The sequence below is a fragment of the Prionailurus bengalensis genome, chromosome D1 (assembly GCF_016509475.1).
Source record: "Prionailurus bengalensis isolate Pbe53 chromosome D1, Fcat_Pben_1.1_paternal_pri, whole genome shotgun sequence".
NCBI classification, from domain to species: Eukaryota; Metazoa; Chordata; class Mammalia; order Carnivora; family Felidae; genus Prionailurus; species Prionailurus bengalensis.
The window spans coordinates 73,471,789-73,484,400 of record NC_057346.1 but is presented as its reverse complement, the minus strand read 5'-3'; the positions used below and the strand labels follow the sequence as shown (position 1 = coordinate 73,484,400).

General features: G+C 44.1%; 1 protein-coding gene across 10 annotated transcripts in view; it reads left to right on the top strand.

Annotated features, from left to right (window-relative positions):
• The window catches only part of PLEKHA7 (pleckstrin homology domain containing A7), a 224,904-nt gene that overhangs the window by 169,801 nt on the left and 42,491 nt on the right, over nt 1–12,612 (top strand). For all 10 annotated transcript variants that reach the window (XM_043580760.1, XM_043580758.1, XM_043580756.1 and 7 more), the window contains one exon: nt 6,749–7,219. In XM_043580760.1, the coding sequence (XP_043436695.1) occupies nt 6,749–7,219 (471 nt within the window). The remainder of the gene's footprint in view (nt 1–6,748; nt 7,220–12,612) is intronic.

The window sequence follows — 12,612 nt, the reverse complement described above, 5'->3', positions numbered from 1 at the left end:
AACTTATTGTAGGTAATCTGGTATTTACTGACTGCCCTCAGCCTCTCTGGGCTTGACAGTACTGGCGTTGCAGGATTGTTGTAGGGATTAGGGATGGTCTAATCTCTAATTCCTGGCACATATGAGGACCATACCAGCATATGGTAATAATAACCAAGCATTAGCCACAAAAAAATGAATGACCCAAAACTGTGGCTGCCATAGGGAGATGGAAGGTGAGTGAACTTGGCCAGAACTCCAGACTGGGTTGGGTTGAACTGTGATGGTTGAGCATGACTTACTCAGTAGAAAGAAGAAGGAAGGATTCTCTAGGCAGAAATGAACAAAGTGAGGGGACCCAGAGTAACCAGACTTCCTTTGTCTGGTTTGTCAATCCTTAAAACTTCACAAGGGACTTTGCCAGTAGCTACCTCTTTGAGGCAAGAGACATCCCAGCTTGGCAGTCTGGTGTTGCCTTTTTTTTCCTTTAGCTTTGCTCTTCTGTAGGGTGGGACAGTGTGGAGAATTGGAGAGTGTGTCTTCAGAGCTGTCAGGCCCTCTATTGTTAATTTAGAGCAGAGCCTGAGAGGGAGCCAGATATCTGCCCCAACCTGCCCTCCCAGGGGGACTGCCCTAGTTAACTCTGGGGGAAAGAAGAAACAGACTCCTGTCTGCCATTTCTCTGCAGCCATTTCCTTCCTCAAATGTTAGGAATTTAAGTGAGCAAGCCTGCCATAGGCTCCCAACATATTTTGTGCCCCTTTCTCTTCAGTCTTTTGTACAAGTCTATGGAGAGTGCCTAGGGTCAGTTCTGACTTTGAGCCCACTGCCCTCCTGAGACCGGGGTCAGTGCTCAGGGCTTAGCATCAGTCAACACAGGCTGCACTGGTTTCTTTATCCAGGGCAGGACTTCTGCCACCTGACCTGGCTCAGACTAAACTCTCTAAGAATATCGGTGGCCTGGCCCTTGTTCTTGGGCTCCTGGTTGGGTCATTTAGGTGTGGTGAGTAGGGAGATATCCTCCAATGGAATTGTGACAGAATGGCTGTATCTGCCCCTGGACCAAAGTCCAACCAAGGCCCTACAAGCTGTCATTCCTCTTCCCACCCAAGTCTTTGAGATTTAATGTGTGTGGTGTGTGCGTGTATTTAGCATTAAGACAGAGGGAAATGTTAGTTCTTATTTCCAGGTGAGATAAAAGGGTTTAGAGGCAGAATAAAATAATAATTAGTCCTTGGTGTGATCTGTTAACTTCCAAGTTCTTGTGAAGAAAAGGAATAAGAAAGAAGTATCCCCAGACTGAGGTGAGTGCTTTTCCCACTTGCAGGAGGAAACAAGAATGTGCTCTAAACAGACAAGTAGCATTGCTGTGATGTGCTGAAAATGGAGGGACCCAATCCCTGCTAATGATGTTTAGCCCCTTCTAACAGTTGGGGATTGTGTTTGGTGGCTAGTGACAGAACGGCCTAACTTAGGATGGCAAAATCAAGTTGGGTTTCACATAACGGGAATCCAGAGGTAGTTAGTCTAGGCTGGTGTAATAGCTCCCTGGTGCCATCAGGGACCTGGGCTCTTTCTCACTTTCTACCCAGATTTTAGCAGGTGGCTTTTATTCTTATTTTTGTCACCTTCCAATGCAACATAGAGTCTAAGTTCCAGGCAGGAAGAAGGGAAGGGTTAGCTAAGTCAGCTAAGTGTGACTTTTAAAAAGACTTTCCCGGAAGACCCACCCAGCAATTTCTGTGTACATCTTTTAACATCTTATTGGCTACATCTAAGTCACATGATCACCCTGAGCTCCAAGGGAGGTTGGGAAATGGGAGTTTTTTCCTAGATACATTACCACTTAGAAAAAATTGAGTCAGGGACGAGGGAGAGAATAGATGTAGTCAACAGATTTGTATTTGAGGGCATGCTGTTTGCCAGGCACTATGCTGTGCTCTTTCTGTGCACTCTCTCCTTTAGTCCTCACAACAGCCCAGAGAAGCAGTGGTTGTTGTCCCCATTTTACAGATAAGAAACTGGAAACCAGAGAGGTCACAGACTTGCTCAAGGTCACCCAGCTTGCATTGGGTGGAACCACCTCTTGAATCTGGGTCTGACTGGCTCTTAACCTTATGCTCTCTGGCTTTGACGCATTTGGCCAAAATGGTCACTGAATGCCAAGAATTCCGTTTTTGAATAGTCACTGAGTCTGGGTACTCACAATGATAGTGATGACCTGCACTGGAAAGGCTTGTGTCATCTTAGCTAAACCTGTGTGCCCTGTATGGCCATCTTGTCTGAGTGACACAGTCATTGAGGGCTGAGGGGTGCTTCATTCTTTCCCATCATTGTGCTAACTGAGCATTGCAAATCTATTTTGTGACAGGTCTCCTGATTTGAGAAGTTGTGGGTTAAATTGTAGGGAATATAGGGAGACAGGGAGAAAACAAGAAAACATTTTTGCCTTAAATCCTATAACTTCATTAAGTTAACTGTTTAATAAGTCAGTTACGGTGGGGGAGTAGAGGACATTACCTTCACCTTTCTTACCTGCAGCCATAGCCTGATTATTTGGGGCACAAAGCATCTTATATAAGTCCTAGCAGTTAGAGACCAGGAGCTGTTCATAATCCCAAGTTTGAGGGTCTAGAAGGCTGCCAGGTAGCTAGCAGACGTCCATTCTTTTAGCCACCCTCTTAAGGTTTGTTTTGCAGTAAATGGTGGTGTTAATCTGAGAAAAGGATTTGTCATTGTCTATCAACTTTATTATCAGGAAGTACTGGCATATGTTCAGGGTGTGTCCATCATATGTGCACACACAGTAAAGACTAAAGTTTATAGTTATAAATTGAGCTCCAAGGTTAAAAAGACTGGAAACCTCCATGGTTTTGGGTCAGTTAATGAGAACAGGATTAAATGTGGTTACCATGATTAAATTGGGCTTTAGGGTTGTCTGGCTTTGATAGCAGAGACTGTTTTTTTGTGCCATTTTCTTATCTCTCCCAAGTGCCTGCCCCAGTGGAGATAGATAGCTGCTCAGTAAATACATGGAGGTTGATAAAGAAAGGAAAATCCCCCTGCCGTTTGGTTGGGCTGAGGCATCATACCCACTGTCTTTGGTTTCTGGAGTTGAGAAAACCCCCTTTTCCTTTCGGTTCTAATATCATAACATGTAGGTGGCATGTTTGTTTTACAGCCTGGTTTTTGTGACAAAGTACTGTTATCTTTGGGGTGGAAATAACAAGGGGGTACAGTTACTTAGATCTCACAGTTGGAGTGACCAGGTTATCAAGCTTCGGTGACTTGCCTGGGGTCTGACCCAGAGGACAGCCAGAGCTCTAGTCCTCTAGGCAGCAGGCTTAGCAAAGCCTGCATGGGTGGTTTCCCGAGTTTGAGAAACAGTAAAGAAGATAAAGACCAACTCAGGCAACCCAAAGGCTACTGGCTGGAGTTACACTGATGCAGTTATGGAGGATTAGAGGAAGAAAGGAAAGACAGAGTTAAAGCCTATAATGTACCCTGTAGAACACAGTGGTCCCTCAATGAATGCAGAGTAAGAATTGCTTTTTCTTAAAGAGTAATCCCCAAATATTTCCCATGTATTCCTACTACTGGAGCTTACAGACCAACTGAACGTTAGGAATGGAAGGGCCCTCAGAGATCACAATCTAAATATGTCATTATAAAATGATGTAATAGGACTTCTTCGGCAAAGAGTAACAGAGACCAAACTCAAACTAGCTTGAGTGAGAAAGAGAATTTATGGGTTCACAACCAGAAAGTCCAAGGATATATCTGGTTTAGTTATGGTTAAGACTCAGAGCTCAGGTTAAATTTTTTAGGATTGTTTCTCTCCATCTGCTTTCCTTGGTGTTGGTTTCATTCTCAAATAGCTGATTCCCATATAGTTATAGCAGCTCAAGACCAGCTCCAACCAAAGTCCCAGAACTAAGTCTGACAGGCCTGGAATAGTGTCAACCCCTGAACCGATTACTGAGACTTGGAGCCTCAGCTGGATAGGGACTAGTAGAGTCAGTAACACCCAAACCACATGGATCAAAAGTGGGGGAAGGTGGTCCCCAAATGGAAATTGAAATGCTGAAATTGATTTTTATTTTTAAACAAAGCTTTGTGTTTTCATGGTTAAGTCAGGAGAGTGCCTGGGCAGTAAGATTTGTGATTGCTTTTCTTAGTTACTTTACATTGACATTTTAACTGTCTCCCAGACTGGATCGATTCTGCCCTGAGTCTGTGCTGGTAATTGGTAGCTGAGGTTCTTAGGTCATTGCAAGGATGCCTGGGGTCTGGCCACCAAGATGTAAATGCAGCAGCATTTCCATTGTATGCTTTCAGGTGAAAATGAGAGAGCCCTCTGGCTTGGTCATTTGAGGAGTGATGGATCTCCTGGCCAGGACTTTTTTTTACTTTCCTTTTTTTAAAAAAACAATTTTTTTTTGAGAGAGAGAGAGAGAGAGCAAGCACATGAGTAGGAGAGGGGCAGGGGGAGAGGGAGAGAGAGAGAATCTTAAGCAGGCTCACACCCAGCATGGAGCCCGACATGGGACTCCATCTCACAACTGTGAGATCATGACCTAAGCCAAAATCAAGAGTTAGACACTTGAACCACCCAGGTGCCCCTCTTTTTCAAATTTTTATTTAAATTCTTGTTAGTTAACATACAGTGTAAAATTGGTTTCAGCAGTGGAATTCAGTGATTCGTTAGTTAAATACAACACCTAGCACTCATCACAAGTGTCCACAAGTACATCAACAAGTGTCCTCCCTAATCCCCATCACTCATCTAACCCATCCACCCACCCTCCTCTCCTCCAGCAACCCTCACTTTGTTCTCTATCATTAAGAGTCTCTTGTGGTTACTTCTCTTTCTTCTCCTTCCCTGCCTTCCCATATGTTCATCTGTTTTGTTTCTTAACTTCCACACATGACTGAAATCATATAGTATTTGTCTTTCTCTGACTTACTTATTTTGCTTAGCAGAATACACTCTAGCTCTGTGCACATTGTTGGAAGTGGCAAGGTTTCATTCTTTTTGATGGCTGAGTAATATTCCGTTGTATATATACCACATCTTCTTTATCCATCCATCAGTCCATGAACATTTCGGCTCTCTCCAAAGCTTGGCTATTATTCATAATACTGCTGTAAACACTGGGGTGCATGTACCCCTTCGAATCTGTATTTTTGTATCCTTTGGGTAAATACCTAGTCGTGCAAATGCTGGATCCTAGGGTAGTTCTATTTTTAACTTTTTGAGGAATCCCCATACTGTTCTCCTGAGTGGATGCACCAGTTTACATTTCTACCAACAGTACAACAGTGCACGACTAGGGGAGGGGCAGAGGGAGAGAGAGAATCTTAAGCAGGCTGTCCTGCTTAAGGAGGGGGTTCCTCTTTCTCACATCACCAACACCTGTTGTTTCTTGTGTTGTTAATTTTAGCCATTCTGACAGGTACAAGGTAGTATCTCATCATTGTTTATATTTGTATTTCCCTGATGATGAGCTATGTTGAGCATCTTTTCATGTGTCTGTTTGCCATCTGGATGTCTTCTTTGGAAAAGTGTCTATTCATGTCTTTAAGGCTGGGATCTTTTTTCCAGGGATACTGGCTGCCCCATCCAAGGGTCCTTGGCAATTTTTTGGTCCTGCTGGGCTGGGGTGTGTTCTCCTTTCTCCCTAATCTAAATTCTGCAAAGCTTATGGAGCTGCTGCTGTGTCCCTGGTACCAGGTAATTGGGATGCAGACATAACTAGGATCCTGACCCAAGGAAGGCAGGGAGAAAGGCAGCTTGCAATAGGAGACAGGCGATGAAAGGGGAGTCCTTCTCTGTGCCTCAGAAGTTCTTCCTGTAGACTCTGTTCATGTCCTGACCTATGGCCCCCACCCCATTCTCCTTTATAGTTTCTAGGTCTGCACATATGTGTAGGCCATGGACATACATATGGAGAGGCATTAGAAAGCACATGGGCTCTGCAGCCTGGTTGAGATTAAGCCCTGGCTCCACTCTTTCCCAGCAGTATGGTCTTGGACAAATCATTTGTCTTCTCTGTGCCTTAGTTTCCTTGTCTCTAAAATCTGACTGTTTAGAGGGTTGTTAGGTCAGCATTCTTATGGGTTCCTGTTTGAGAAATAGGTAAGAGATTACATAAAGAGGTTGCTGTGCCTATTTACTCACCATCTTGGAAGAATGTTAATTATGCTGCTAATTGTCCTTTGGGCTGTGCTAGATGCCAGTGGGAGAGATACTGGGCTTAGGAGCCTTCTATCCAAGCTGGACTGCTCCAGACAGATAAATGGACAAAGAGCAAAAGAGAAAAGGAATAAGATCATTTATTTGTTCAGTAGTATTTATAAAGCATCTACTCTACACCAGTCATTGGACAGAAGTTCTAGGCATATCATAATTGGCCAGAAGGGCCTCTGTTCTGAGGGACCTCATAGTCCACTTGGGTGTTAGATGAGTGAACATACAATTATGGTCCAGTGTATTAATATGACACGGAATCAGCAAAGGTCCCAGTCTAGACTGGGGATATGTGTCTGGGGTGGCTTTCTGGAGGAAGTGACATGTAGGCCAGGTCCCAAAGCACTAGAAGTCAGGCAGGAAGAATGAAGGACTAGGTGTGAAAGATGTTCCAGGCAGAGGGAATAGTCCATGCAAAGGCCTGGAGGAAATTTGAGTGTAAAGTGTATTGTTCTTTGGGGAGTCTTGGCTGCCACTGGTGCTGTCTGGAATGGGCTGAATGTGCCTCTTTCGTTGCAGGGACATGGAGAAGGTGGAGCGGCAGGCGGTCCCCCAGGCCAATCACACAGAGTCCTGTCGAGAGTGTGGCCGTGTGGGACCTGGACATGCAAGGGATTGTCCTCACCGCAGCCATGAGGATTCCTTTGGCTTCGAGAGGCGGGAGCAAGAGGAAGAACGTTACCGTTCCCAGAGGGACCCACTGGAGGGCAAGCGGGACAGGAGCAAGGCCAGGTCCCCGTACTCACCAACTGAGGAGGATGCCTTGTTCGTGGATTTACCTGGTGGCCTGAGAGGCCAGCAAGCACAGCCCCAGCGGGCAGAGAAGAACGGAGTGCTGCCCACCACATATGGCCCAGGAGAGCAGAATGGGACCAGCGGGTATCAGCGGGCCTTTCCTCCCAGGAACAACCCTGAAAAGCACAGCCAGAGGAAGAGCAGCCTGGCCCAGGTGGAGCACTGGGCAAAAGCCCAGAAGGGGGACGGCAGGAGGTCAGTAATAGACTCAGGATGGCTGCTACTAATGAGTGTAATAATGTAATAACGGTAGCCATCATTTACCCAGCACGTGCTGGGTAAATGCTGGCCTTAAACTCTCCACCTCCATTAGCTCCATAAATTCCTGTAACAACCCTGCAAGGAGGGGATGATGTCCCCAGTTTGTACTGGGGACAAAGAAACTGGGGCTTGGAGAAGTGAAGGAGCCTGCCCAGGGCACATGGATAAGTGGCAGAGCCAGAGTGCAGACCCGGGTCTATGAACCTGCCAAGTCTGTATGAGATTATATCAGGTGGCTTCTCTGTTCCCTAACAAGTGTGTCTGGAGACAGTCAGTATGTAGATAGTAACTGATCTCTTACTCTGCTACTTCTCTACATCCGGGAAATATTTGTAGAGTAAACACAGATCCATTTTTAATTGCAGGCACACAGAGAAGTGCTTAGGCACTGTTGACAGGAGGCTTTATCATACCTATTCCTTCAAGAAGCAGTTTTAATGATTCAGAGGGCATGCATCTTTTGCTATTTGCAAAGCACTGTTTGTATTTTATTATAATTTTAGATTAATAAGGGCACTTTTCTGAATGTGAAAAATTCAGGGTGACCTGGCTTCCCCATTTTGTCCTCCTTATGAAGACAGTAAATTGTGTCACCATCCCCAGGCTTCAAAAACAAACCACTGACTGCAGAAGAGTTAGCGAGGCCCTCATGCATTCAGAAAGCTCCTCAGGGACTAGAGGGGCTGCAGTGATGTGTCACAGCTCAGGCCAAGTCTGCCACAGACTTATCTGCCTGTGATAAACATACTCTAAAATGCCACACTGCATTCTCCCTGTTGATGGGGCCCAGACTTTCCCCTGTGGACTGTTGTGGCAGGAGTGCTCCTGAGGGAATAGCTTAGGCCTCCTTCTAGGTGTGTGGGTGTTGTGTGCATGTGTAGGTAGCATAACCTCTTTAATCTGGTCTCGGTGGGCAGTTTGTGAGGGTAGATGGTGGAGAAATTACAATGGAAATCCCCCAAGGAATTGGTAGACATTATTGTGGAACAGACTAGGAAAAGGAAGTCCTTTTGTGTTGTAGCTCTCTTCTCATTCCCACCTGGGACTGGCCAGGTGTCAGTTCCATTTGTTCAAATTTTGTGTCTTATTAAAAACAGAAAGCTACTTCCCAAGGACATGGAGGTGGGAAGCTTCTATTCTTGGTGCTGGGCTAGATAGACGCCCCCCTGGGAGGTGATTTTAAGTGCCCTCCCTGCTGAGCGAGGTTGGAAAGTTAGCAGGCATTGCATCGTCCAGGTCCTCCTACTCTTTGGTAAAAAAAAAAAAAAAAAAAAAAAAAAAAATTGGATTTTATTTGAAACAGCAGTAGGGGAGCCACTGGAAGGTTTAAAACAGGTAACTGATGTGATCTGATTAATGATTCAGAAAGAAGAGCCCAGGAAAGATGCTGTTGTAATGGTCTAGGATGGTAACAGTGGAAATAGAAAGAAAGAGAAAGATTTGAGATACATTTCGGAGGTTGAAACAGCAAAGCTTGTCAGTGATTTGGATGCTCAGGATGAGAGAAAAGGAGGAACAAGGATGATCCCTAGAGTTTTGACTTGAACAGCCAGGTGGTTACTGAGATGGGGAAGGCTTAGGAGCAAGATCAGGGAGGTGTCAGTGTTCCCATTTTGGTAACCCTGTTTGAGAAGCCTATTAGCTATCCAGAGGGAGACGTCAGGTAGGCAGTTCGGTATGGATTGTGGTGTTGAAACCCGGTTGGGAGTAGTCAGCACATAAATGGTACCTCAACACTAAGAAGTTAACAGCAGAAGGGGGATCCGGCAGAGGCAAAAGGTGTGGTTAGAGAGAAGCTACTCATGGTAAGTTAGCTATTTCCTCTTGCATGCTGCAACTGCTAAGAACTGAAGTAAATATGGGGCAGGTTAGGGGAGGTAAAGGCAGGAGAAGCTAGAGATAGTGGCAGATAGGAAAGATAAGGATTTAGCCCAGATGAGCCTGTATATCTTGCTAAAGATTTTGGGTTTAGTCTTGGAGGCCTGTGAAAGCCATCAATGGTTTGAAGAGTACTGGCAAGAAAGAGGCATCAGGATCACCAGGGGAGATTTTCTAGCTGAGATGGTCCTTACTACATCCCAGTTCTAATACAGCAGGTCCATATATATGGTGAAGAAATCAGCCATGTGATTCTGATGTGCCCCAATCAAAGTGAGAATGGTAGTTTTAGTTTCCCCTTACTCTTATAATATTTTTTTATTAAAGCAGTATATGCACATAGTTTAAGGATTTAAGTAGTATGACCCCCATCCATCCCTACTTCTGATTTTTGTCCTTTTGAGGCAACCACTTTCAGTTCTTTCAGTAGTTTTCCCAATTTACCTGAAATCAAATAAGATACTTACATTGCTCTTTCTTGATTTTTCAATTTTAGTTATCAATCGACATTCTACTCTAGAAGATAAAGATTGAAGTGTCTTATACCCCACTCTGCCTTTCCAATAGACATACACTTACCTGTATCCTAGCTTCACAATATAGCATAATTTTTCTAGTCAGTTTTTATATTATGACAATATAAATATTCACAGCTGGGCCATATAGTATACTATTATTTCATTTGTACAATTTTTGTTTTCTGGTGTTGATAATTTTCATGCTTATAGTTTGCTGTGTTTTTTTTTAAGTGTGTTTATTTATTTTGAGAGAGAAAGTGTGAGTGGGGAAGGAGCAGAGAGAGAGGGACAGAGAGAGAGAGAGAGAGAATCCCAAAGCAGACTCTATACTGCCAGTACAGAGCCTGATGTGGGGCTCAAACTCATGAACTGTGAAATCATGACCCGAGCTGTAGTCGGACGCTTAACCAACTGAGCCATCCAAGCACCTCAAGTTTTCTTCATTTTCTTTGCACCACTTACTAATTCATCACCAAATTCATAGTTAGTTCCATGTGTAAATCCCCTTTTGTTTAGTACCTCCAAATCAGCAAACCACTCACAAAAAAAAAAAAAATTCAAATACCAAAGGATAAATAATGAAAGATAAGTGTCCTTCTACTTTATTTCAGAAACCTACTTTCAGTCCCTAAAGACCAACCACCATATTAAGAAAAAGAAACCCTGTCCTTCACCTTGCTTTTTTCACTTAATGTGTCAGTGTATGTGTAAGTCTATATGTAGATATTTGAATATCTCTTTCCATATCAGCACATATAGACATATATCATTAATTTGGAGTAAGCAGAGTATTCCATTGTATGGATCTGCAGTGATATTTATACCATCTCCTACTGATGGACAGTGAGGTTGGTTACAAACATTTGCTGTTATAAACTATGCTGCAGTGCATATCCCTGTCCATTGTCTCTGCATATCAGTGCATGTGTACTTAAAGAACAGATGACTTTCAGTGGAGTGACTGGGTCAAAGGATACATGCCATTTTAATTATGGTAGTTATTACAAATTGTCCTCCAACAATGCTGTTTCAGTTTATACCTCACCCAAAGTGTCCTTGTCTGTCCATCCCCATATTGGCACTGAGAACTACTGTTTCAAGTTAACTCCTTGCTCTGATGACACTATGGCAGGGTTTAGATGGAGAAGAGCCTGAAAGAGGAAATGATTGAGTGTAAGCTGGTCCTACCTTGGGTAGGAGACGGGGAGGACCCAAACCGAAGCAGTGAAGATGCTGAGGATTGTGAAGAGGGTTGGGAGGATACACAGATGTTGAGGTTGGGTAGGTATAAGAGTTGGTAAACTGCTTCATCGAGGCCTGGAAGGTGAGGAGGGCCATAGGTAGAGTTAACGTTAACAAGTTTGGCTTGGCAAGTAAGTAGATGTGGTACAGCCTGGATGTGAGGTGTTGTAACAACACTCCCCTCCTCACCCATACCCCTATGTGACTCTAATGTGCAGCCAGGCTTGAGAACCTTAGCTCAGAGTGAGCCATAGCAGAGGGCCAAAGGCAGAATGAGGAGGACTTCCAGCCTAAGGGGTGGACAAAAGCAGTCTCCATGAAGGAGGTGAGCAGGAGACAGGTGATGAAGGGAGTTTCATTTTGAAGGAGTCTGGTTTGTGCTGTGAATGAGGACTTCTCCTTGGCGGGTGGTGCCTTCCCACAAAGCTGGGAGGCACTGAAAGAGTATCTGGAACCTAAGGTCTCTGATCAGTCACTGGGGCTTTTGATTCCACTGAGATTCCTTTTATTTTATTTTATTTTATTTTATTTTATTTTATTTTATTTTATTTTATTTTATTATTTTATTTATTTTATTATTTGAGAGAGAGAGGATACAAGTGAGTGAGGGGCAGACAGAGAGGGAGAAGAAGCAGGACTCACCCTAGGAAAGGCTCGAACTAACAAACCTTGAGATCATGACCTAAGCTGAAGTCAGTTGCTTAAGTGACTGAGCCACCCAGGCTGAGCCCCTCCACTGAGCTTCTGGATGAGCTTGCATGGGCAGACCTGATCTGCCCTTCTCAGTGGAGCTAGGACCTTCAAGTTAGGTCAGGAGGCAGAATACTACCAGAGGAAGACAGGAAGAACCCAGAAATGTGGCCTGGCCAGCGAGAAACTCTTTGTGGCAGGGGCACAGAAAGGACTATCAAAAGCTGTGTGACTGATATGCAGTTGTAAGTTGTTGGTTGACCTGTCTCTACATAACTGCTTCCGGCAGCCCACAAACCTATGTCATTCTGCTACACACAATGGCCGGTACCTGAGGCCGGAGGGGCACACAGGAGAGCTAAAAAATAAGTGAGTTGCAAGGAGATGACAGGGTTGGGGAAAGCGTCGAACTGTCCTTAGATATGAGCTGGGAGTTTGAGCCTTTCTTATCTATGGGGCAAGGTGACATCAGGTCTGTAGATGAAAACAATTCATTGGCCTTGAAGGTCATTGAGCACACAGTGAGAGAAACTTCAGTCTAGTGATGGAAGTGGATCTCAATGGGCTGAAAGGTGAAAAGTGAGGAATTGAAGACACCCTTTTGAGAAGAAAGCTGTTAGTCTCTGAGCACGTGAAGTGCACAGTCTCTGATCATTCACTTGTATCTGGAAAGGACTGCATCTTGCATTCCCCGAGTTGTTTTCCTTAAAGGTATATTTGTAATCTCTCACAGTCAAGTGATAAGTAGATTTGGCTGCTTAATAAAAAAGCCTCCTCCATTTGAAAATATAGAAGAGGGATGTCTGTGCTTTATATGATTCAGACTGTACTAATCTTGTTAGATTGAGCACATTAGACATTGCAAGGAGGGTTATTTGGACTGTAATATGATCTCATATTTGTGGCTCTAGACCACACAAGAAATTATTTCTAACTGTTCTTTTAGTACTTGGAGATACGTATTATTGTGTTTCACATCATTAAACTCCTTTAGAATGA